The sequence below is a fragment of the Pieris brassicae genome, chromosome 5 (assembly GCF_905147105.1).
Source record: "Pieris brassicae chromosome 5, ilPieBrab1.1, whole genome shotgun sequence".
Classification (NCBI taxonomy): domain Eukaryota; kingdom Metazoa; phylum Arthropoda; class Insecta; order Lepidoptera; family Pieridae; genus Pieris; species Pieris brassicae.
Genome location: NC_059669.1, coordinates 3855005 through 3881108, shown reverse-complemented (window position 1 = coordinate 3881108; position 26104 = coordinate 3855005). Strand labels below are relative to the sequence as shown.

General features: G+C 34.3%; 3 protein-coding genes across 11 annotated transcripts in view; 1 reads left to right on the top strand and 2 right to left on the bottom strand.

The window, feature by feature from the left end:
- Nucleotides 1-1885: 1885 nt before the first annotated feature.
- On the bottom strand, nt 1886-7402 carry LOC123710429. Of its 2 annotated transcripts, none has more exons than XM_045662296.1 (9): nt 7274-7402; nt 6917-7191; nt 6664-6826; nt 6411-6582; nt 6127-6249; nt 5489-5687; nt 4798-4970; nt 4164-4260; nt 1886-2518 (listed from the first exon to the last, which is right to left on the bottom strand). In XM_045662296.1, exons 2-9 carry the CDS (start codon nt 7153-7155, stop codon nt 2467-2469), a joined length of 1218 nt encoding a protein of 405 aa, XP_045518252.1. In that variant the 5' UTR covers nt 7156-7191; nt 7274-7402; the 3' UTR covers nt 1886-2466. The 2 variants fall into 2 exon arrangements, with proteins under 2 accessions (XP_045518252.1, XP_045518253.1); XM_045662297.1 differs by having other exon boundaries at nt 6139-6249.
- Nucleotides 7403-7907: 505 nt separating this feature from the next.
- LOC123710378 (p21-activated protein kinase-interacting protein 1-like) lies at nt 7908-9399 on the top strand. The gene is made up of 3 exons (XM_045662226.1): nt 7908-8126; nt 8225-8516; nt 8594-9399. The coding sequence occupies exons 1-3, from the start codon at nt 8058-8060 to the stop codon at nt 9382-9384; spliced, it is 1152 nt and encodes a 383-aa protein (XP_045518182.1). The 5' UTR covers nt 7908-8057; the 3' UTR covers nt 9385-9399.
- Nucleotides 9400-10125: 726 nt separating this feature from the next.
- The window catches only part of LOC123710457 (neurabin-1), a 28179-nt gene continuing 12200 nt past the window's right edge, over nt 10126-26104 (bottom strand). For 6 of the 8 annotated variants that reach the window (XM_045662347.1, XM_045662348.1, XM_045662350.1 and 3 more), the window contains 20 exons: nt 24842-25062; nt 24050-24246; nt 23585-23605; nt 23153-23278; nt 22789-23050; nt 22217-22305; nt 21566-21744; nt 20661-20797; nt 20143-20294; nt 19012-19132; nt 17997-18161; nt 16687-16842; nt 16226-16337; nt 15563-15851; nt 14824-15022; nt 14598-14690; nt 13813-13903; nt 12931-13164; nt 12420-12544; nt 10126-11990 (listed from right to left, as the gene is read on the bottom strand). In XM_045662347.1, coding sequence (XP_045518303.1) covers nt 11754-11990; nt 12420-12544; nt 12931-13164; nt 13813-13903; nt 14598-14690; nt 14824-15022; nt 15563-15851; nt 16226-16337; nt 16687-16842; nt 17997-18161; nt 19012-19132; nt 20143-20294; nt 20661-20797; nt 21566-21744; nt 22217-22305; nt 22789-23050; nt 23153-23278; nt 23585-23605; nt 24050-24246; nt 24842-25062 — 3206 coding nt within the window. In that variant the 3' untranslated portion in view covers nt 10126-11753. The remainder of the gene's footprint in view (nt 11991-12419; nt 12545-12930; nt 13165-13812; nt 13904-14597; nt 14691-14823; nt 15023-15562; nt 15852-16225; nt 16338-16686; nt 16843-17996; nt 18162-19011; nt 19133-20142; nt 20295-20660; nt 20798-21565; nt 21745-22216; nt 22306-22788; nt 23051-23152; nt 23279-23584; nt 23606-24049; nt 24247-24841; nt 25063-26104) is intronic. The other 2 variants (XM_045662352.1, XM_045662346.1) reach the window with 2 other exon arrangements.

The following is a 26104-nucleotide window of genomic DNA, read 5'->3' as shown; positions in this document are numbered from 1 at the left end:
CAATATAAATACTAATCTAAAATATTAGGAAATCAAAATGATATTTAGAATTTCTATATTATAACCACTTTCTGCTGTCAGGAAAATAGTTATAACAAACATAATAATATATAATCCAGGAAGATTATAATACGAGTCTCAACGCGCTCAGAGTTGTTCATTAACTAACTAAACCATTTAGTTATAAAATATTAAAATGTCACATTCAGACGCACGATAAAGAATATTTTACTTAAATTAACCCGAATATCAGTGTACTGTTAAACAAAACGACTCTGAGTACGAATGTAAATCCCGTAAAACTTAAGAAAATACACGAAAGACATAATAGAACTATCCTATACAAGCGTTAGCCTACACAAGTTACTTGCAGTCTTCAATCTTAATCTAACACGAGACAAGAGATGGCGCTGTTTTCTGAAGGAGGTGTTTTAGAATTGTATAATTTAACTACGAATTCATCAATTACTCCCAATTTTTAATTATTGGTTGAGGTTTTTACATCAGCTCAATTGTCGCAATATCAACGTGCGTAAATACGAAATTTACCGGCGCATAATTTTTTACAGGTGAGTTCTACGCCCTTGATTTGAGAACTGGCAGTAAATGTAAAATTAGAAGCATTTAGTGTATTTTTTTTGACGTTCACAAGTGTACATTGACCTATTCATAAGTGTACATGAATAAATGGTTTTTGACTTATTGAATATGATTCAAAAAGTCGTTTGCACGTTACTTGGAATGGTGTAAACTGACAATTTTATTTTACAAATTAACCTTTAAATCAAGTTAATTAAACTTTTAAAATAGACCTGTATTTTACTTTAAATTTCATACTGAGAATGGAAAACCATCGTATTTGTATACAAAATATTTTTCAAGTTTTCACTTTAAAATACGATTTTGCGAATACTGGTATACGTATTGAGCGCTTAAAGTTTTAGTATGAAGAATCTTATGAGCGTAACTATTAGGAGCGCTGTATTTTTCAAATGAATATTTTACAGACATCATTCAGTAGACTTAAACCTCATTATTTGAGCTGATGTTTTTTATGAAAATGTGTGATCATCTAAAACAGCTCCTTCCAAATTCCGTTAACACAGGAAAACTCATAATAAAATGCTTGCTTGACATTTTTACGTTAAAAGTAGATCTAATATGGAGAATTTTTTTCTTTATTGAATTAGCTTCATTATTCACACACAGTTGTTACTTTAAAATTGTGAAAAAGGCAACTTATATATGACGTCATCTTTCATTACAAAGGACGAAAAGTTTTTTTTCTTCAAATCAATGTTATCCATTGTCGTACAAATTACTATATGCGATAAATAATGTTATATAATTAGAGACTACGTAACTATGTCTATTACACTTCTATCACAGTGTAAATAATGCACTTAAGACTTACTTCAATGAGACAATCCTAACGCAATACAACAACTATACATAAACTTAGAAATACATAAAAATGTATGTGATACTCGCGTAAATTATAGATATGACACAAAATATGTGTATTGTGTGTATCAAAAACCCTATGAAATGAAATGAAATGTATGAATACCGCGTTTTTTATTACTTAAAGGTTCTTCAGCTTCCAAAGCCATTTATTATTTCCTGGGCGCCTCTTCCATTCACCTGATTTAACTGTTATTTTTTTATTTTTAATCTGACAATATCGACATATGTACACGTTTTTGATTTTGTGTACAGTATGTAGGAGTATACATTAGCGATATTTAGGATATTATGTATTTTTTATTATATATATATATATATATATTATCGATATTATGGTATTGGCATAGTTTGTAAGGATAATGTATGTATGTATTTCTGTAAATAAATAAATAATTTTTTATCCTGTATTATTAATGATTGATAATTTGATATAAACTGTCAAAAATTAAACCAATAATGGCGGCTTTAAGCAAAAAAAAATGTAATACTTTTGCGAAAAAAAAACTATTCTTAGGGTTTTTAATGCACACTCCATAAGACAAATATGAACATAATATATACTTATTTTACTTTCGATACTATGGACCACGCCTTAACATATAGAGACCAATGTATATTATAATATCGCAAAACAAATTCATTGACAGAGATTAATAAATAACAGAAACCTATACAAATATCTTGATATATTCCAAAACATTAATCAACCGTGAAACTAGTATCAAGATTTGTCAATCCTATATAACGCTCAATTTTGTTACTGGTTCAATGTATACATTAATACTTCATAAAATCTTGGATATAAAAATAAATATTTCAATTATAATAACATGATTATTAAAACAACAGAATAGATAATAAAAATGTACCGAAGTATCAAAATTAGCGGAATAGTTGAATATAACTTTTTTAATAAGTACTGAAACTTATATAAACATAATAATTTTTCATATAAAATAATACCTTCAATTTGTCATGATCTCAGTCCGAGGCACAGTGCTAGTTACCGCTAACTATCTTACGGCTCTCCAAGTCATCCATATTATTTGAACTGAAATTAAAAAAAAGCAAAATATTAGAACTTTAGTACAGCATGTCAAGTCACGAAAAAAGGATGATGTTAGATCACCTAAGTACAAGCCAAGGCTGTACATTTGACTCCCCACAGAATTTCATATTTCTGTAACCTTGTCTATTGCCTAAGTTGCTGGAATTAGAGCGAGCACACATTGGGCGTTGAATTTGACGCGCGTTGATAGCATACACACGCCGCGATTTACAGGCCAGTTAGAAACATTGCTAATGAAAACATTTTTGAAATTCAATTTTAGAACTCTTTGGTAACCTGATGTAGTATATTGCATTCATTTGTTTTTGTGAATTGGCGGCAAATCTTATACTCTTGTTACACGTGAAAATAAACCTAACAGGAGAAAATTTTTGGTCAATAATTTATTATGACTTTCGTTTTGGGCCTACTCAACAACGAAGCTATGATAGGCTGCGATTAGCATTTCTTAATGAAGCACCATCTCGTGCCACTATTTACAATTGGTTTAACGAGGTTAAGCGTGGACTTTATTTGACGTGGAGGTCAATGACGATCCGTGTGAGGGACGCCCTTTAAAAGCGACTATTTAAGATAACAGCAGTGCTGTGCAACGCACGATAGAGGAAGACAAGAGAGTGACCTATCAGCAGATACGGACAAGCCTAGGTATTGGTATGAGTCAAGTTCAAAAAATATTACACGAACATTGAAGCGCCTGGAAGCCAGATGGATTTCCCATACTTTAACCGACGACCAGAAACACCTTCGCATGGACTGGTTTCGCCAAATGTTAGATAAGTACAGCGGAGGTGACTCAAATGCTGTATTTGACATCGACACAGGTGCTGAAAGGTGGTTATATTGCTACAAAACCAAAACCAAAAGACAATCAGCTCAGTGTTTTATTTCGAGGATCGACCAACTAACGTAAAGGACAGTTACTGCAGACTGGTCTGCAATCGCTGTTTGCCTGTTCACTGTTTACTTGGAAAAAATTCGACAGCAGCGCCCTCGAAGCAGGATCCTCCTTCACCACGACAATGCTTCAACGCACTCCGCAAAACGGGCTGTTAAATATTTGACTATGGCAGGTGTCAAGATAATGAGTCATTCGCCGTGCAGTCCTGACCTGGCGCCCTGCGACTTTCGTTTATTCCCAAGAACTAAAGATAAAATTCAAGATATTCGCTTTAAGAGCCCTGAAGATGTGGTGAAAGCGTACGAAAACGCCATAGAAGAGACCCCTAAGGAAGAATGGGCCCACTGCTTTTCTGTGGCTCCACTGAATTCGACGATGTGTAGAGAGGAACGGAGATTACCTCGAATAACAATAAGAGTATTGGCAACTTTCTACATTAAGCCATTTTTTTAATATATTCAGTGTTACCTAGGTATTATGTATCATTTACGATGCAACTCCAAAACTCCTAATAGACAATTTATTATAGACTTCGGTAGGCAAATAAATTATTTACTGTCATATATCATGGTTGATTTGACTAATCTGTGTCACGTGACTGAAGTATAAAAACCAATATTTTAACATTACGATTCTTTGATAAATTAATAATTATAAGTTATTTTACTCCATAATTCATATTTATTTATTTTTCAGGTTATTTTTTTTAATTTTTACGAGACTTACCGCAATTTATCATCGTTCTTCCACGATGTGACTTGTATGTGCGGCGGAGGCAGATAGCTACGGAGCGATTGGACCAACTGAATTGTATCCAAGAGGACTGAAATTATTTAATATCAATTTATAACATTTTATTACACCAAAATCGGAAACTGCATACGCTTTGTAAGCATAGCCGTAGATAAATGCCTGAGAATAAAGGTCCTAGTCGTAAATGTTACGTTTCAGCAAAAATGGCATTAAAATATGTGATAGAAAAAAAATTACTTGTAAAACAACTTTTTTATAGGTAAGCTACGTTTTTTTTATATAAATAAGTTGTGGGTTCTGAATTATTTAAATAGAACAAATAAAACATAAAGTAATTCACATAAAGTTCAAGCAAAAAAACCAAAGACAACTATTGAACTATAGCTAAGGGAATTCCCCTATTTCCCAATTTTAATTCCGAGTTTATGTATTGATAAGAGTATTCTTATCTTAATTAAGATGAGGATACTCTTATACGTTTGGTGTATTGCTGGAAAGCATTAAATCTCATGAAGCGTTCTTCTTAAACGTATGTATGCACTCACAATAGTCAAACCAGATAATATACACCATTGTTATATCAAAAATTGCTAAAATTTATACTGACTCTTCTGCAGTTGCTCGCTCTGTTTCCCATAAGGTTTACACATAGCTGGCCGGACACAAGGCCGCATACGTTGCAAGTTACGGGCCAACTCTGCGAAAGCACGCACTACGCGTTCCTGACCGCCTGACCCACTTGACCCTCCCGATAGAGACTCCAGGCTCTCCAGGTTCGCTCTGTAATACATTTTTATTATGACTTTAAAAATAATTTGATTATTTAGAAGTATCTGAAAGTGCCGCCAAAGGGAAAAAAAACACATTTCAGCGACTGAATTTTATTTATAGGCAAGTGATCCTTCTAATCGATGCTTTTTTAATCTAATACATGCCGGCTTCTCACGATCTTTTATACTGCGGGGATAAAATGTTAAGACCCATGTCTTAGCCACTCCATTTCGCCAAATATTATATAATTATTAGTACTTTGAATTCTCGCATGTGGGAATGGAATTTTTATTGATTTGTGTATGTAATTTCTTGTGTATTTTAGAATATGTTTTCTCATATATATCTAGCTTTGATGGTCATGATCACTTATCAACATTAAAGCACAAATTAAAAAGGTAATTGTTTACATATAGCAAACAAATAACACAGAAAAAAAATTGTTTAGTTGAAAACTTTTTTTTATATCATTTATAAATTATTTATTATTTACCAGGCCAGTACTCAGTTTACAAAGTTTTGCTTACCTTAGAAAATCAGTTAATTTGTGATCATCAGTGTAGTGGTGTTTAGACTTGGTGTCCAAAGAAGATTGTGAAGATGACCTCTGGGAGTATTTATCAATTGACTGGTGACTCATGGAACGATTTTGGTGCAGTAACATTTGCTGATGCTGTGAGAGTTTATCAGTCGCACGCCGGTCTGTTTTGTCACCCGCTAAATTTGCTGAAAATATTGTATTACGCTGCAGTACTACAGTTTCAATTTAAAATCAAAAAAACAAAATAAAATGTGGCATGAAACATTTCAATTCCTTACTGTTTAAATAATATTCACAACATCTTTATATCATACTACTTGGCCATTTCAACAATACAGTATAAGAAATGTTTATGTCTACTTCCTCAGTCAACTCATGACAATGCTTTAATAGAGTATTATAAATCAAAATAATTAATAATGTTTTTTTCACTTTTATGTATTTTACATAATAGGGACCTTACTGTATATATTTACAGGAAATGCTGAGAATTACATCTGTAATTCAAATAAAATTTATTTGTTATCATCATTCAGATGTATTTGCATGTGTATTAATTATTATGAAATTAATAAACAAGTAATGTAAAATGTTACATAAATAATAATAAAAATTGATTTTTACTTAACAACTCACTGAGAGCGGCAAGATGTGGTGCAAGTGGCAGCTGATAGTCTTGTGGCAGTGCTGCACCACGGAGTAGGCGCTCTACTGCTTGACTGTCTGATAAATTGGAACTGCCTGCATCTACATTAATAATATCTTTAAAAAATATCCTTGAACTAGTTCATAAAAGCAAATAATTTTAATTTTTTTCATAGATCATTATCATTTTCATATATCATCAATAAAACTGTAACTAGTTTACAACATAATTTTTGCAACAGAACATTATCATAAACATATACCTGGTATGTATGTTGGTTGTTGAGATAAGTGTTGTTGTATAGATTTCTGTGTCATTTCTAACTGGTTCTTGTAATAGCGACAAGCTGGGTTTGGACAATTTTGAACAACTTCTACAATAAACTCTTTCTCCATTCCAAATTGTTCTCTACCAATTGTATAAGATTCAACCACCTTAAACAATATATATAAAAGAATAAACAAAATTGTTCCTTTGAAATAAAGAGTGATACAGAATCAATACAATGAACTTACAGCTCTGACAGTTGCCTCTAATCCCAAATGTAGGCCATGGGGACCATTCATGTGTTTCAACATAACAGCATTAGCAAAATGTTCATAAGGTAAGATTATTTTACCATTCTCACGATAAATCAGACGTCCTTGAGCATCTAAACCAACCCTTGATGCCATCATTCTGAAAGATGGGTGATAAGTTATTTTTGCTCTATTGGACCAGAAAATTTAGATTTTCTATGCCATAAAATAAAGTTTTAAATATACTTACTGTAAATAAGTTGCACTTGGAAGCATGGAAGACTCTTTGAGATCGCTGAAACATTGTAGTAGCTCTATACTGGGACTCCAGCCCTTATTTTGTAAATATAGTTGCAATAGCATATAAAGCTTTTCTGTGACATATCCCTCTGCGCCGTGCGGGGTTGCCGCGGTGGATCCACTTGCCGTACTAGTGGCATTTCCACTACTCTTCGCTAACACATTCTTCATCGTCTCCGCCAGATCCATCTTGTAGATATCTAAGTATGTCCTCTTTTGGGAATCCTGTTTATAAAACACCAGAAAAAGTTACAAAAGATCAATAGATTTCACGAATGTAGTCACAATTAGTAAATCATAACCCAACCAGAATGGAAATAATTTGCCAAGTACTGCAGAAGTATGACCTCTTGTAATCCCTAAATAAAATTTTCTTATTAGTATTTTATTGGAAAAAAATTAATATTTCTTAAGCTGGGTTTACTTTTTTTGTCACATTTAAGATTTGACAATGATCTATAAGGGATTGACAGTTGACATTCTCCCTATTTGACTTGCTTTACTATGCTATTTGGCTGACTTTGTACGTATATATAATATTAGGGTCAGATGTTGGTTGGAAACGCATCTCGAATAGATCGATCCGCGTTTGTAGATTGTGAAAAATAATAACTATATTAATCATTAAAATTTCCAAGAAAATGTGAATTAAGACTTTTTTAAAATAAAAAAAAGGATATCAGTATATTCTTCTATCTTTAATTACATTAAGCTATTAATGGTACATTTTCTTTAGATTTTTGGGGTTTCACTACCCGTTATAAAAAAAAATATTCAACTGTTGTATTTTCATGCGATTTCTTGATAAGCAGATCAAATGTATGTGATCCGATCTACGGATCGAATCGTACGTCGCATATAGATTAAATCGATTAAAATCATTCTTATATATCAGAAAAATCGCTGAATGCGTCATGTCATAAGTACTTGACAGATCTTAAATCTACCCATAGATTGTGAATTCAAGTGTGATATGTAATTACGTTATTTTTAAGAGGTTATGTTTCAAAATTTCAATAATATTGAGCATGGCATTGTTGATTGTAGTAAATTCAATTTAACATTTTACGGGCAAAAACAGTGAATACATAATGGATGAGTTAGTTGTTGGCACTTATGAGGGATTTTTATTAGGATATTCCCTGCGTACAGAAGATGAAGTAAGTTCCTTCGATAAAATCCAGTTACTAGGTCCAATCAATATTTTAGGTATGGTTTAATCATATTGTATTTTTTATATATGTGTAATTTTTTTTAGGTTACAAAAATAAAGCAAACATTTGCAACACATTCACATACAGCATCTGTTAGATGTATATCTATAGCGGGAAAATTTTTAGCTTCAGGAGGAACGGACGATAAGGTTGTAGTTATCGACTTAAAGACCAGGAAAGAGCACACGGTATTAATGAACCATGATGGTACTGTTAATACTGTTGCATTTACACATAATGGAACCCATTTACTTACTGGAAGTGATGATGGCTCCATTATTGTAACTAGGACTGGTAATTGGCAAATAGAAAAAGTTTGGAAAAAAGCCCATGGAGGTAATTAAATGTTTTTTGATATAAAGATCTGACTAATTTTAAAGTAAGAGTTAAAAAAATTATAATTTATGTTTTAGGACAGCCAGTAACAGCAATTGCAGTACATCCATCTAACAAATTAGCATTGAGTCTTGGTGGTGACAAGACTTTAAGAACTTGGAATTTAATAAAAGGAAGGCCAGCTTTTACTATAAATTTAGCCAGCAAGGGTATAGTTATGCCTACGGAAATCAAATTCTCACCTGGTGGTGATAGATTTTCATTAATATCCCAACAAACTGTTGATATATGGAAAATTAGTCAGGCGGGATTAGAAAAGCGAATTACTTGTACCTCAAAGCCTAGTGCTGTACAGTGGACCAGTGATGAACAAGTGTATGTTGGACTAGAAAATGGCAATATTTTAACTTTAAGTATTTCTGAAACCCAGGCTCAAACATACCCTGCACATAAACAAAGAGTAAAATGTGTGTTCTTTGAGAATAATATACTTTATACAGCTTCAAGTTCAGGGGAGCTAAAAGTTTGGTCAGTTAATGAGAATAAATTAAAGGAACTATGTTCTACCAATGCCTCATGTCGAGTGACTTGTGTCACATTAAATAGACAAAGTTATTTAATCAAGAAGGAAGACACCGAAGAAGAAATTGATAAAGATGAAAAACTTGAAAGTAATCCTGAAGAAACTGATCCAGAAAGTCATGAAGATTCAGAAGAAGACAATAAAACCCCACGTAAAAGGAAAGTGGGTGCATTTGTCACCATTTCATATGGTGATAATGAAGAAGTTAAAAAAGATACAGAATCACCAGCCAAAAAGAAAAAGAGACGTAGGAATAAGAAACCAAAAAACAAAAATAAAGAATAATATATGAAATTCTTTTGTTTCCCTTGATGCTATAAATATTATTCAACCTATAATTATGTTTACATTGTTGTATATAGAGATACATGCCTCTATAGTGCCCAATAATGATCACTAATTTAAATATTATTCTGGATAATAAAACGATGTAGCATTCACTAGCTCATCTAAAAAAAAATAGATTTCTGAGTTTTAATAGCAACAGTACTGTTAGTTTATTTATATCATCATACCTTTATCTTGAAGGAATAGGTAGAGACCACGGATTTAATTATGGTCCTAACCACTCCTGTCTCGCCCCATCCACTTTCATGTTATTTACCATGCTCCTTAGTTCCTAAAAGTAGCCATAATTTAAACTTGTCCTATCTCTAGTACCTCCTGGATTTGTTCCAGGTATGCATGACATAGTCTACCCAAACCCTTATCACCATATCATGGCCGCCTACTCATTAACCGCTTTGCAACATTTTACTATAATAAAACTATTAAATATGTTTCTAAACGAAGACATGTATATTTGAACTCAATCAACCAATTGAGTTTTTTAAATCAAGTGAGCGAACAGTTGCTGGTTTACAATATTTACGTTTTCATTTAGTGTTGCCATATTAAATTTAATGGGTCAAAAATTAAATGGTAATTATTTTACAAAACGTGGTAATTTAAATAAAAGACAAATATGATTTCGACTTTGGTTTCTTTATTTACTTTTAAATAATAATCTTTATCTTGAACACACCCAAATACATAAATAAATTGCAAGTACATAATAACTTAATTTGGTCCCAAAATAAATATTTAAATAATTTAAGGAAATTATATTTAAGAACAAAAACAAATAACATTAATAAAAAATTACACATTCGTTTTGGCAATTGTTAACGGTTTAAACTAATTATACAAACAATTTGTAACCAATATTTAATTGGGGACATCGAGCACTCAACATGTCTTCATTCAGTCGATATTGAGACTATATTTACATTATATTTCATAAGAAACCAAACACGCACAGTATAAACGCAGACAATAATATTACATAAACTAATCGTCTAGAATAAAGCTTGTCAAAATAATAAAATCGTGCAGAATGTCTCTTTGAAGCTAGACCACGAAAATGCTAAAAAATATAAAGTTCAAAATACATAGCTTAGAAGAATGTGTAAGAGAAAGAATAGAAAATAATCTAGCCACAAAGAGTGTTACGTAATACTTATGTAAAGAAATAATTTGCTGGAATGTTACAAATCATGAAGATATGGGTAAAACCTTTACTACACTAAATTTGCAGTTCCGTAACTTTTATGGATAAAAATTAAATGAAAATTAATACTTTATCATAAGCCGATCGACTACAGAAACTATTGAGATGAATATTTCAAACTCGTTTAATTAGGACAAAATCTATCTTCAAATATCTAAATATTCAGCACAGTAAAGACATACCCAATTTGCCTATCGGGGTCGGTGACAAATCTTTACTTCATGAGATCACCAAACATTAAGTCAGTCACCCGGCCACTAAGTACATTTTGTGCAATAAATACAATTTACAAATGCCATAGAGAAATCAATTCGATTGTAATCGCTAATGAGTAAGTATAGTCATAATCGATCGATGAATACATATACTAATGTTATACATTCTAGAGAAAATTCATGAAGTATTATAGTGTATTGAATATCGCGTTAATCTTACAAGTTGATCTTATGACTAGATTGAGCCAGTATTCATACACAATCGCACACCAAAACATAGAAAAACTGACACAAATACAAAATGTAGGAACAACGAAGAAGTTCAGTATTGAAAATATATTAAGGTGTATTTATACTATATATGTACCTTTGGTTATCTATTTCCATTGGTTGGGTGTTATATATTATTTCTTACAGATTCGTTCAGCTTTCGTTTCATCGTTCAAAGCGAGCGTTACGCCTCTTATTCACTACAAACTATTCAGATGGCACCGCTAATAGCCAATAATCATTGTTAACGTCAGTCATATAGTTCACCATCCAACTATTACAATGGCAAATACATAAAGTATCAAACGAAATATCGAAAATCTTCGACATATTTGTTAATTAGCGCTGACATATTTGACTAATCTTACGCTAACAGTTCACACGACATAACACTGAATTTTACATTTACCTAAGCAGAAACTAACTCAAAAAGACTATATTTAAACCAAAAACATACCGAGACTAGGTATTCGCGTTTAGTTAACTTACAAATTATTACGCGTTTTTTTAATGTAAACAAGACAGCGCCCTAAAGTTACGTCGAGAGAGTAAAACTCGTTTTAGCACACAAATTTAAGAAATAAAATCCACAAACGTCCAAAACAGCTGCATCTCATACTCTACTTCTTCTTGGCCTTCTTTTCTGCCTTCTTGATGGCTTTTAGGTGTTTCTCGTGAGCGTTGCGTAGTTCTTTGAGGCGTCGCTTCATTCGACGGCGATCGTCTCCACCTAGACCCAGAAGCTTGAGGTCTGCAGAGGCCAGGGTCAAAAGCAGGGCTCCGTCAACACCACGTGTGGCGAAGGCGCCAGCGTGACGATCTAAGCCCTCGCTAAGACTAGAAACCCATTGCCAGACCTGGAAATCATATTTGTATTACATACGGTTCAGATGCAAGTAATTTAGAGAATGTATAAGTTTAATTATAAAAATATTAAAAGAAAAAATCTTCTAAAACTTTTTAAAAACTCTTGAAAAAGAGTAATGTCAAAGTTGTGTTTAACTTTTCTACCAACAACTCCAATTAATTAATGTTTTATTTTTTTGTTATTATATATTATATGTAGTTGCTATTTTTTAGCATAGCATAGCATGTGTCACATGTAATTTCACTATGTTATGTAAATCACTGCTGACTGTGTCATTTGCACATGCAGATTTTGGAAAGAAAGGCAAAAATCGTATCTATGGATTGGCACGAAACATATACAGAAATCTGAGGCCCAGACTTAAAAGTTTGTAGTGCCCCTGGGTGTTTTAAGATTACAATATTAAATGACATTTTACCTGTTGTTTAGACCAGAGGTTAACAGGCGTGGGATGAGGCTGCGGCGAAAGACTGGCCTCGCTAACTGCCGTCGAAATCGGCTCCCACACTTCGCCGTCCACTACACAAGTCGGAGCTTTCTTCACTGTACCGTTTGGAGTTATGTTTTTAATAAATTCGTATACATATAAGTTGGTAAATGTTAAAATAAACACCACAAGCAAGAAAATACATATAAAAACAATAACCGCCACCAAAAAGCTGAATGTTAGAGCCAAATTAACTATAAATTTAAATATAAATTTTTATATGGGATAATGATAACACATAATATAGAAAATCGAAGAATAAAATAAAAATCCAGAGAATATTCAACACCAAGGTTTGTAAACCATAGTTAGGAGTAAAAAATATTATGTTAAAGAATACGCAAAATAGCCACAATCGTGTCAGTTTCGGCTCGGAGGACCAAAAATAATATTTTTATTTCTTTAACTTATTGCTATATTATAACGCTTATGTCTCATATACCTCTAGCGTTCGCTTCACTAACGGCTTGTCGTATTTCATCGACGAGTTCGTTAGTCAGTTGCACGGGATCTGGATGGGGTAAAGAGTGGGTCTGGTGCCCGAGATGTGCCCCATGGCCCCCTGGGTGAGTCCCATGCCCCACGGGGTGGGACGGTTGGGGCGAGGAACCTGCTAGTCGTCGTTCTCTTTCAGCCAGCACTTGCTTCAACTGCTCGGCGAGAGACGCGGCGGGTCCTAATCAATATCAGTACCACCCATTGTTATAATGACATTAGACACACCCAGAAATCTATCCTTTCCTAGTAACTAACTCACCTATATTCTAAACCGTAAAAAAATATGAAATTCAAAAGACTTAAATGAAAAATCTAAATATTCTCTTTGAAAGTAATATTTTTTTACCAGTTTAGGGATTTTTTTATGTATGGGTCAGGACATATGAAGGGTCACACTAAACGCCAAGATTGCAGTATTGAAGATCAGCTGAAGTAATTTTTCTCTAAACCATTGATGTTCTCGCAGAATTTAAAAATCGGTATGAGATATGTATTAGAATATCGCCATTTTTTTAACAAATGATATTTATAGAATGTGCCAATTCTTTGTGCTAGTGATTTCACACACAAAAACATTACATAACAAAAGCAAGCCTAGAAAGTGAGAATGTGATGTTAAGTATGGTTGAGCTAGCAAAAATGTTAATAATCATATTAGCAACTACATATTCTTGATTAAACAGATACAATTTTTTTCCCATACAGTTAACAAAAACATGTTGTATTTCTTTGTTTGAGGAAAAATTTATTTGTTGGTCATCACTGATAAACAAATCAACAAGAGACGACACTATTTCATACGTTTTATTAAAATAGTAAGACTCACCCGTTAGTTGATGGTGTCTGAGATCTCGTGAATAAAGTCCATCATCTGTAGCACTGCCCACGGAACTACCACAGCTTTGACGGTTATCGCGCTGATGAAATATTAAATATATATTATCCCAATTAAAGTGACGCCTATGACCACTTACAATGCCGGACTCGCGAGACTATTGCCGGCTTTTAAAAGTTGGTACGTTCTTTATTAAAGGACCTTATGTGGAATTAATTCGTAAATACTTTAATAGGCACTCAAGTGAACATTTGGCCTTCGGTAAAAAGTACTTAAACGCTCAGTGGAACGATAACGTAATGGTAATATTTTAAATAATGTGCGGCCGTTTCAATTTACTAAAAGTAAATCATTATAACAAAAAAGTAAAAACATTGCAAGTAGTAAGTAAAACTTACTAAAAGTACTGATACTTATGTAAAGTATGGCACAATAGTAATTACAAATTGTATAGAAGCTAAATGGAGCAAACTAATATTTGTAATTCGAGTTTTTTTTTAAATCTAGAATTTTCTAATCCAGCGCGCAACAAACATTTGTCATTTCGCAGGCAAAATTAATTAAGTAAAAAATAAAATCCGAAGTCTAAAGAACAGAAACGAAAGAATGTTTCACGCGTATTGTTTTTTTTACGGCCAGTAACTTTTTCATAGAATAGTCTTGATCGATCTGTTTGCTTTAAACTTTTACTAATAATACTTACATTCCAAATTTAAATCAAGAAACCAAATATAGCATTTTCTATGGATGTGATACAAATAAATAAATTAACTTACAGATACGTGTGATGCGTGCGGTGGTGCTCCTGAAGTGGACTCGCTCAAAGACTCATCTGCTGAGTCATTGTATGAGTCGTCCAAGCCGTCATACTGAAAATTTGACAAAAACACTTTATATTAATAAAAATTGCAATGTTAGTTATAATTAAAATTAAGTTACTTAAAAAGCGGTTTCTTAGATTCAAGTGTGTGTTGTATATTAGTATTTATCATTAAAACATACCGAACTGGCATTGCTAAGCGAATGCGGCGATTGGGATGCGTGGCTGTGCGGCGCGTGATGTCTATGTCTAGCGATCTCGGTCCGGGCGCGGTGTACGGACGTGTCCAGCAACGACGAGCGTGGTACGGCCGCGTCCAATTCGCGGGACAAGCCGGCTTCGCTCGCTGACGTCACGCTTGTGCATATGCTGCCTCCACTCCTGAATCGTATATTACATTAGAGAAAAGGAAAACTTTTGAGACTCTGGCAGGAACCGGCATGGCGGACTCATATATATATTAGGTATCGAGATCTATCAAACTATAATGACGTAGCAGTGATGTCAAAATAACAAAAAAAGTAATTGGAGTACTGCTGCGTCTTCACACGCACACACTTGCATAAAAGCTAAGTAAAAAAGGCAACAACAATGAAGACTGCTGTATGTACGTGCTTATGCATACTCAAATTACGATTTAAAAACGTATTGGATTTGACGTACGGGAGTCATACTTAGCCTTGGTCCAAAATCTGAAGGTAAGTGTATTGATAATTCTTGTTAGCTACAAGAAGAGCTCTATATATTTATTCTCGATAAAGGTCTCTTCATTAATTACCAGTGATTAAATACAACTCTTTCCTTCGCAAGCGAAATCAAGACGTTTGACTCCACGTGTTCCAAGTCAGTCGTTTATAAAAAAAAATATAATAGCTATTAAACCTTGTAAAAATTGTAATCTATTCAATAAAAGTAACTTACATAGTTTCCGTGACTGTGGTATGCGCAGATGTAACTGCCACGTTCGTGACAAAGGTAGAGTTGACCGACGCCGACACGTGCGTGACGGGCGGTGACGTCACATTCGTTACAGTCGCGTAGATGACAGGCGAAGACGTCACTGGCACGTTCGTGACAGGTGTCGCGTCAGTTGTCGCTGTCACGTCACCGATATCGGGTGCTTCTCTACGTTTCTCTGACTTATCCACTTTGGCGTATTCATCCTCTATAGGCGATAGATCGGAGAGATCGCTGTCTGAGCTCCATGGATCTGAAATAATTCAATTTTGGATAAATATTGTGATAAATTATAACGTTATAATTAAATTAATTCGTTCATCTTGTATACCACTCTCACTGTAATTAAGAATGCATTATTATTAAAATAAACAGCGGCAATTGTAATTAAAATGAAAACCTGGAAATTAAATAAAATGTGGTTACGATTTAATTTCTAAAATGCTTTCGATATAAGAGTTAACTCAAAGTCTCCTATGTAAGAATCTTATATATTTTAGACACGCGGGAGCCTTTTAGTAGCCTCGACAGTGGCACGTAATTTGGGCAGATTTTGCATAATGGGGGAAGTTCGCGGTTAAATGCTTAAAAGTGCTTCTCAAAACAACTCGAGACTTATCGACTTACCATTGATAAGTAGCGGATCTGGGTCGGCTTTTCTTGGCAAAGGTGGAGTCTCTCTACGTGCAGAAGGCTCGTGCGGTAGCATTACCGGGAGACCTGCCTTTTTCTGCGTTTCCTGTAAAATACATTTGAAAGGATGGAAAAATAGTAGATATTTTGTTGGGACACAAAAATAGGACAAAAACATGACACAATAAATAAATTGACGTACAAACAAAAATATGAAAAGCGGGACCGCACTGAATATGCGGCTACGAAATCAAGTACAAAAAAACGGTGATAATACAAAAAACAATAAAAAAGAAAAACTATTAAATACCAACTACTTGAATCAAGAATTGCATTACAGTACTGTGTGATAATTCTAGTCTACTAGTTTCTGTCAACGTTTGTTCGACAATGTGGTATGTGGGAAATTCAAACACTACGAAGCTGCATGAACCGAAGTCATACAAATAACTAACCAGCAATAGCACCTCAAGTCTGGCTACTCGATCGTGTAACGCAGAGAGCGCGGCCGCGTACTCCCTGTGGGCCTCTCGCAACGTATTGCTCCACCATTCTTCACGAGCACGCACCATTGAACGCGTACGTCGCCATTCGCGTAGAGCACGTTTTGCCTGGGAACAGTTAAAGTTCGTCGTTTTACGAGCGCATTTTATCGTAAATTTTAAATAAAATGTATGTATTTAAACATATATTTTATTCAAGTTAATCTTTATTTGCTAAAATAATTAAAACATTGACTTCATCCATTTTATTATTTTCCATTTTATAAGCGTAGATAAAGTTAAACAATTTCGAAACACACCAGCCGAAATATTTATTGTTACGAAGACGGGTCTAATACAATGTTACTAGATTTTTCCACTAGTTAGAGAACTTTTCAGCAGGCTGTAATATGATTTCTATCCGTTTCAGGAGAGGGTCAAGCACATATTAGAAAATTGTAATTTCCATAATGTTACCCTAGTTTTCAGGAAGCTGAAACCTTTTTTCAGTCGGTTTCAGAACATGAGTAGTAGAGTGGTGTAGTTTTCAGGAGACCCGTTTTCAGGCGTTTTCAGGCCTAGTTATACCCCTTTGATGAAGGAATATTCTAGATCGAACTTTCTAGGTGTGAGACAAGGACGAAATGATACGAGAGAGAGAGAGAGAGAGAGAAGATCAGAACTTTCTCGAAACTAGACTGAGCACTCTAGAACGCCGTACGACAAGGACGGAGCAACGTGCGAAAGAGACAAAGAGTGCGGACGTTCTAGAATTGTGCAATCGCTACTCAGTAGCAAGCCCGCCTAGAAAGTTCTCGAATATTGTTTAGAATTATTCCCAGGGATATATAAGCGAGCCGAAACGCGACTAGTCGTTTTTAGTTTTGAATGCGATAACACGAGAGAAACACCGAAGCGATAAAGTGAATACAAGTGACAAAGTACTGTGTGAAGTGTGCATAAGTGAAGTAATAAGTGATTGTTTTTGTGTGTTATAAGTGCATATCTGCAATTAATTTGTGCCCATAAATTCCTCATTGATTTATCAAGAAATAAACCTTTGAAGAAATCTACGGCATTTTCTATCCGATCCCCTAGCTCGTAACAATATGAATAACAATTTTAATATAATAACTGAAGACTCTACTTCCTGTATTTTACGTATATTTAGTTATTATGAAAACATACATCGTTACCGCCTGATACCGGTATAAAGTTATATTTCCGGCAAAACGTCTTTTTGATTTAGAAACACTTGCAACTACGCCTGTCCAAAAGCTCACCTTTTCATACTTGTGCGTGGCAGCAGTGGCTGAGTCTGCAGCCCTCGCTAGTGCTTCCCTCAGGGTTTCCACATCTTCGTGTGGAGGGGCCCTTTGCGCCCACCACTCGCGCATCCGACAAGTTATCTCTGCACCGCTGCCCCCACCGGCCTCCATGCCTATCAGCTGGAATATAAAAACATGTTTGAGAGGAAAAATAATATAACTGTCATAGAAAAAATGTGCTGTACTTGTGTAAGCCAAAGACGATTATACGATTTTCGCCGACTAACTTTTGGTGATAATTGGCTCGCGTATGAAAAATCTATGCAATTTTTTTTTATAAATACATATTTACCACGAATTCGCACGCGCAAAAGATTAAGACTTATTATCTCTAAACGCGTATTTTCAAAGGAAAAAAGCGAATCTAATCGATTTTTTAAGATCAGCTAAAACACACACACCTCAAAAAGTAAATTATTAGTACATTGTCTTTGTTAGTACATAATGATCTTCGTATAAAACAAAATTAAATCAATGCCGCTACAAACTTTTTAGGTCTGGGCCTCAGAAATCTGTTTCATGATCTTTCGTAAATTGAATAGGCAAGTAGGTGATCAGCCTTCTGTGCCTGACCCACGCCGTTGACTATTTGGCTCTAAGCCGGTTTCCTCACGATGTGTTCCTTCACCGTTGGAGCTAATGTTAAATGCGTACATAGAAAGAAAATCTAATGGTGCACAGCCGGGGATAGAACCTATGACCTCAGGGATGAGAGTCGCACGCTGAAGCCACTAGGCAAATACTGCTCAATGTTCTTCGTTCATTCAATTTTTCTATATTTTGTATTAAACAAATGTAAATATTATCTTTATAAAAAAAGCAATATACTGTTAAATATGTAAAATAAAACTTATTTTCAGGCAAATCACAATTTCATATAATGATAATATGCATTAGTTTGGTCGCTCTAAAAGGAAGTAAAAAAATTTATAAAAGTATTTAATAATGATATTTAAACGCTAGATATTACCTCATTAACGAGTGACTTGAGCTGTAATATATCAGGATGTCGGACAGTAGGCGCAACTTCAGTTGATGGATGAGTATCCTCTTCTTCAGCAGCTTGTCGCCTTTGCCGTTCACGGTTTGCTCTGAAATTTATTTTTCTTCAGATTTTAATAGTCCTACGCTAATTATCCATAAACGCGGTAAGTGCGCGTAATGTTGCGTACTACGAATAGGTAAACTACGTACGTGTACGTTATTTCTGATCTCATCTCATTATTAAATTTTATTTATCGCTTTTTTTTAATGTGGAGACAATTTGTATTTGTAGGTCCCAAACTTTGTAATATTTTTGAAATATGGTTTCTACTCATATAGATAGGTCGTTTTTAAAACATAGGTATATGATCATGTTCTGACATTAAAACTATTGGATCATAAGCTATAGTAGATGTAGTAATATTAAGCTGTATTTACAAATTTATATTGTGTACATGTCGTAGCCAACTAGCTTAATTAGCCATTTAATCAACAGCCTAGCCTTTTAACTCAACAGCGCCTGGGTTTAACTAGCGGCCTGAAATATAATTTATATAGTATATATTCAGCCAGTTCATCTAACAGCTACGCAGATAACCTGGATCGCTGATGTTTTATTACATGACTAGCCTGTTGACTGTTAATTTAAAATTAGTTAAACTTTCTGTCACAAACTCTAAACAAAACTCTTCAAATTGTAAATATAGCGTCGGCAGACCACAACTTTGATTGTGTTTTCCAAAGTTTCATGAAAAATGTCAGATATTTCATGACTCTATCGTACGAATAGCCAAAGCATTAGCCAGCCAGTTCATTAAATGTTGTTACAATTAATGTTGTCTTTGGCTGAATATCTTTAAGGCCGCTAGTTAAAAGGCTAGGCTGTTAATTGAACGGCTGATTAAGCTAGTTTTGGCTGCGACATATATTCTAATACACATAAATTTAATGTTACACGAGTTTTTCTTTGTAGGAATAGTGAAGTTTTCAATAAAGACTTTTATTATTAAGTTTCAGTATACAATCCAATCAACTGTGTAGAAGTCGAAAAAAATACAAAAATAGTACATTATCAAACTCGTTTGTTTTATTTTAATACAATAATTTATCATCATACCTTTCCTCTCTTTCTCTATCAGCGGCAAGAGACTGTCGAATAAGATGGGCCACTTCACTGTTATCCGGATCCTTCTCTCTTCCGATGAGGAACTTCACCGGCCCAGACGTATTTCGAAGGACTGATGCCGCATAGGCTTGAGTTACACCAACCTAAAGTACAAAGGAATGAAGGTTTAGTTTATTTTGTCCTATTTATGTCGCGAAATCAGTTAACAATTGACTTGTTTTGCCCAACAACGAATACGAATGCTCCATTTAAAAAAGCGTATTTTTTAACTTTTTCACTTGCACATATTTTAAAACATGTATTCTGAACATTTTGTTCATACATAGCAGCGCTAAAAATTAAAGCAGATTTAAAAGTACAACCAACTGACAGTAAGCCATTATAATGGAATTTATAATGTAGTTTAAAATGTCCTAATAATTTATTATCAATGCAGTATGATAAACAAAGGGAATCTTTTCGTAACATTTAATAAAGTGAGGAGGGTATCGTAACAAACTCCAACTCACCAAGCTCTTCCCATCAACCTCTATAATCTGATCGTTGACCTGTATACGTCCATCTCTTGCGGCGGCCCCACTCTCAGTGATGGTTTTTACAAAAATACCCAATTTCTCTAAACCAGCATCTGCGCCTACTCCCATACCTTTAATTTTATAACATTATTAATTCCAGCTACTGAAGTAGAATTAGAATTCAGAGTAGAGATTTAACACTAAGCATGGCCCCCGAACGTCAAATACAATGTGTGAGAAACGAGAGTTATACTGTACCCTTTACTATTGTATACAGGAGTCATTATTGTTTACACAACTGGACTTGTACGGTTCCTGGGTCATTGGGGTAGTTTTTTTTTATGTTTATATTATAGCAATAGTTTTGACTTTATACCAGTTTCAAGTAAAAAAATAGGGTAGTTTGAATAATAGAGGATTTTAGTTTTACTCTATACGTACTCTATACTCTAGTCGTACGCGAGTGGTTAATACTCGCGTACGACAATAAAAATATATAGGAAAAATTAAAATGTTAAATAGTGTGAAACGAATGAATGTAACTGTTGAAGAGAGTGCTACTCTTGAGAAATGACTCCGATTTGGGTAATTGCGCTTACAAAACTAAGAAAGCCTGACTGAGCAAAATTTACAGCCTTGACTCGTACGGGAATGTATGTTAATATATTAAAATATGGTATTTATCAATATTTAGTACAATATCTAGATTAAAGATACAATCTTAAATTTAAAGATGTTTTACTCGAAAAATATACTTAAAAAGTCATAAAATTAATAATATATAATAAAAATATAAATTAAATTAGAGTATATAATAGGGATAGTCCCTGTTTTGTTTTTTTGAGCTACTCTCTTTATTAAAAAGGCTAATAAATTAATGTGCGACATAATAATATTACCTATAATAGACAATCCAAGTCCGTCAGCACCCTTAACGAGATCCACCGGAAACACGTGCATCTTTTCCACTCTCTTCTCCAGCTCGTATTCAGCAGACGCAGCCACCGGATCCACATCTTCATTGCGGCGATCGTATTCCCGGACCGAGTGGGTTGAAAACACTTGCATTGGATTCGTACTGAAAGATGCAGATTAAACAAAACGTCTTTGACGGTTTCAGAAAAAAAAACTCAATCTGGGCCTCAGATTAGAGAGAAACAGATATCTATGTTGTGACCAATTATTTTTCTTAATTAACAGGTAGGTAGGTGTACAGCCTACTGTGTCTAACAAACGCCGTCGATTTTTGGATCTAAGGCTGGTTTCCTCACGATATCTCCTAGTGTAAAATGCGCAAATAGAAAGTCCATTAGAGCTCAGACAGAGAACCTACGACCTTAGGAATGAGAGTCACACACTATAACTACTAAGCACAAATAATATTAATTATATTAATATTTTAGCAATATAACTAAAATTTGCAATAACATATTGAAATAAGCTACAACAGTGTTATTTTAGCTATTTTTTTTACTTTGCTTACAATTGTTAATATGATTACAATAAATAAAAAATGTTCTTAAAATTATCTCGTACCGTCAAAAACTTACCTAAATTTAACTCTACTGCTCTTTTTCACAAATACTGGTGGGTAGTAATCATCATCATCATCTTCTTCTATTGGTGGGAGACCAGCGACCTCGACGAAAATAAAATTATTTAATTTTTAGCTACTGAGCCAATCACAATTGTTTTGAACCTGCCGGTTAGTTTTCGTTGTCAAAACCAGTTTAAACCGTTAGATCGATGTTAATGAATTTGTTTCTTCAGAGAGACGGAGCTTCAGCTTGAAAATATAGGCTACATTTCAAAACCCTCACTGATATATATTTTTTTTCGACTTTACGCCTTTTTCCCGAAGGGGTAGGCGAAGACCACGGATTTGCACTTGCTACGGTCCTCACATACATCTCTCGCTTAATCTACTTTTATGGAATATTTGAAGACCTGGAATCATTGAATACTTTCCACAGGCGTTTGGTAAAGCACTCCTGTTTATAAATTGTGAAATAAAGAAAAACGTTTATGCAACCTGGCCCCAATCTCAATAAATATAACTGTGAAAAATGCATTTTTATTATAAAAATATTACGTATAAATGCTACAGCTGTATCATACTCACTTCAGTATAAAAGTGTCCATCCTCGAAGTAGTGAATTCCATTTTCCTCTGCCAATTCTCTGAGCGACCTGGGCGGGTAGCTCTCAAAAACATTATCCGGTTCTGTCGATTCCGCTTCCGCTTCCGCCTCCACTTCGTTCTGTATCGTACTTTCGAGCGGTCTCTCCGCTTCACTTTGTACCGGTTGAACGCGCGCGTCGCCACCCGCGCCCGCGTCCGCTTCCAGTGAAACGAATTCGTAGCTCTCGTCCACTGACTGCATGCTGCATATATTTTCATTATTTATAAAAATACTTATGAAAATTTATATGTCACGTTAGTACTAAACATAATCATTTCAATGCTAATTATAATTCAATACAAACCTCTCGTAAGAGAGCATGGACTGGTAGCTGTCATTGAGCGAGACGCCGTTATCGTGAGGCAGCGCGTGCGGCGACAACATCGCCACTATCTCTTGCGCCTGCTCATCAGACAGCAGAGCTTCTTGCCTAAAATTCATAGTATTCACTTCGATAAAGACAAGATTTTAATGTGAAAAATCGTATATCACGTTCCACTGTAATTTAGACCATACCCGCCAGAATACTTGACCGTACAATAATTTGAGTTTATACATAAACTACACACTTTATGATTAAGGATTGCATGTGATACTCTAAACATAAAATAATATTTTTTTAATAACAATTACAATAATATAAAAGTATTTGGTATACCTATGTAAAGAATAAAGTCACGTGTTACATTTGGCAGAAAGAAGAATGAAACAGTCCGCATGAACTGAGCAAGCTTACCTAAGTTTTTTCTCCAGAATACTGCGTGATCGGGCAAGAATGAAGCGTTGTGCAGGCAGCATGCAAATGATAAAAAAATCCACGTTTAATTCAAGTAAAAAGCCCGCAATAGATCTCATCGCATACAGATACTCACGTGTACAAAGATTGGAAAGTAAATAAATAGCGTGCAACAAAAATACGATTAAACAATATTACGACGTACAGACGCCACTCGTTATAACGAGAATGAAAACATATAGTAAAGAATAGGAAAGTAGGCCTAAAGTAGTGCAACTTAATAAATTAAAATTTTATGACATCGTTAACATCGTTAAATAATTTTACTATACAAGATATGGCCACTGATGCAAAGCCAAAAATACGATCATTGTATTCGATGACAAGAAATTAAGACTAAACAAAATTAAAAGCACAGTTGTAACATTGCATTGTATTTGACGCAGTACTGATAGAATCACGCACCTGGAACTTAAAAGTATTTCAGCTTCATCTGGCGTCATACTGTCAGGCTGTTTGGCGTATGCATCGTCGTAATCTGCGGTATCACTGCCGCGTGGCTCCGGGGGGTTATCCTCCGACACACTCCATTGGCTGGTGGTCGATTTGTCGAGCACCTCTATGGAGCCTTGACTAGCTTCGCTTACTACTACACCCGAGTCCTGAAGTATATAAACATTTTTTTTAAATAACTTAGGCACGATACACGACTAAAACGGGCAAAACATGTCTTTAATTGTAGCACAATTTAAATTAAATATAAATAATTAAAATAGTCAAACACGTTTTAATCCGGTGAAATGACACATATAGGACAAAGTACCCTATAAGGATTTCAACTTGAATATTAAAAAGCCTTCGGGATAGGGTGGGAAAAGTTGGAGGAGGCCGCATCTTAGAGTAGTAAAAAAATTATGTATATCTATTTTGGTTAAATGTATGTCAATAAGATTATTATTATTGCCTTTTGTTCACATAGCTTTTACACATTAAGAAAAACACTTTTTGAACGGATTGAAGCTATGTATTATTATTAAAAGCTTATAATTATTTACATAATTTTAAGATAATAAATTTTTTCCGACGTTTCGCGTGCTTTTCAGCGTGCGTGGTCACGGTGAGCATCAATCCGTTCAAAAAGTGTTTTTCTTAAGATTATTATTATTGTTACTTTATTACACTTTATACGATGTTTTTCTAGTATATTCTATTAGCTAAGTGTTATTATCATTAATATATTATCTCTCTAAAACCCACCTGCTGCTGAACAGATAATGTATCCGGGTCGGATCTGGCTCGATCAGCATCGCGGATATCGCGCGTGAGTGGCAGTGGAGGCTCTCGATACTCTGCGGGCCGGAGCCTGGCCACCACTTCTGGTGAGGGTTCATTGAACCCACCCTCGTCTGTGACGCTAGGCGTTCGAGACCTTGTACCGGCAGTCTCATCTGCCTCGGACGATTTCCGACCTCCGCCTACTGAAATGGAAAACAAGTTTATCAATATTTAATTAACAATATATATTTTATTCATATTATGGAGTTATGAGGATTAATATAAGTTTAAAGTTATTCAAAAACTGTGTCTCCTGTATATCAAAATCCAATTAGATATAACATACGACAGTCATACGCGATGCTAGGACTTTTAAATCTTTGTGTTTAAGACTTTTTGTTTGTAATATTGTGACTGTGTGACAATTTATGCTTTAATACGGGATCTACCAAACTAATTCATAAAACATACTGGTATTTTGCATTTAGAACACAGCCACATTATACAAATGACTTTTGACTTTCAAATAAACATTGATAACGTTATCGTCAAGGTTGTTTTTTAATATCTATTTCTGGTTCAACTATTTTGTATCGTCACCTATTTAGAAAAATATATGTGTCTCGATGTAATTAAAATCTATTTATCGTTTTTTACTGCCACGTGAAAGAATTGAGGTTATAATGAAATGGTGTTAATACTATTCTAAATTTAAAATGAGTTCATCCACAGGTACTCATCATTAGGTCATTAGAGAACTTATGCGCTCATTAAATAAACATATTGTATATTAAACAGATACAAAATGCCTACTTTGTCTACTACCGTCATATTTTAAAGGAATATCAATTTAAATGACGACTTGAGTTGATGTTATATAACTCTTTAGTAAAGTCCTGTTGCTCTACAACGAGACAAATATTTCGTTAATAATTTCATATTCATAGCGATCAACTTTTAGACAGGAAAAAAATATTTTTTCCTCAGGAATCTAACACGCAGTTTTCCTTACCACATAACCACGGAGACGAATTATGACGCATTGTAATAGTATAATAATAAGAACATTTTGTATTATGCAATCTTTAAATATCAATGACCGTTAACAAATAATTATGTAATAAAAAAATAACAGTTTTCCCGATGTTTGATTACGTGTTCAAAGTTAAAAACAATATAAAGTAAATCATTTTTGCTATAACGAGGTTTTCTATTAATATCGAATCATACAATTCTTATTAGTCT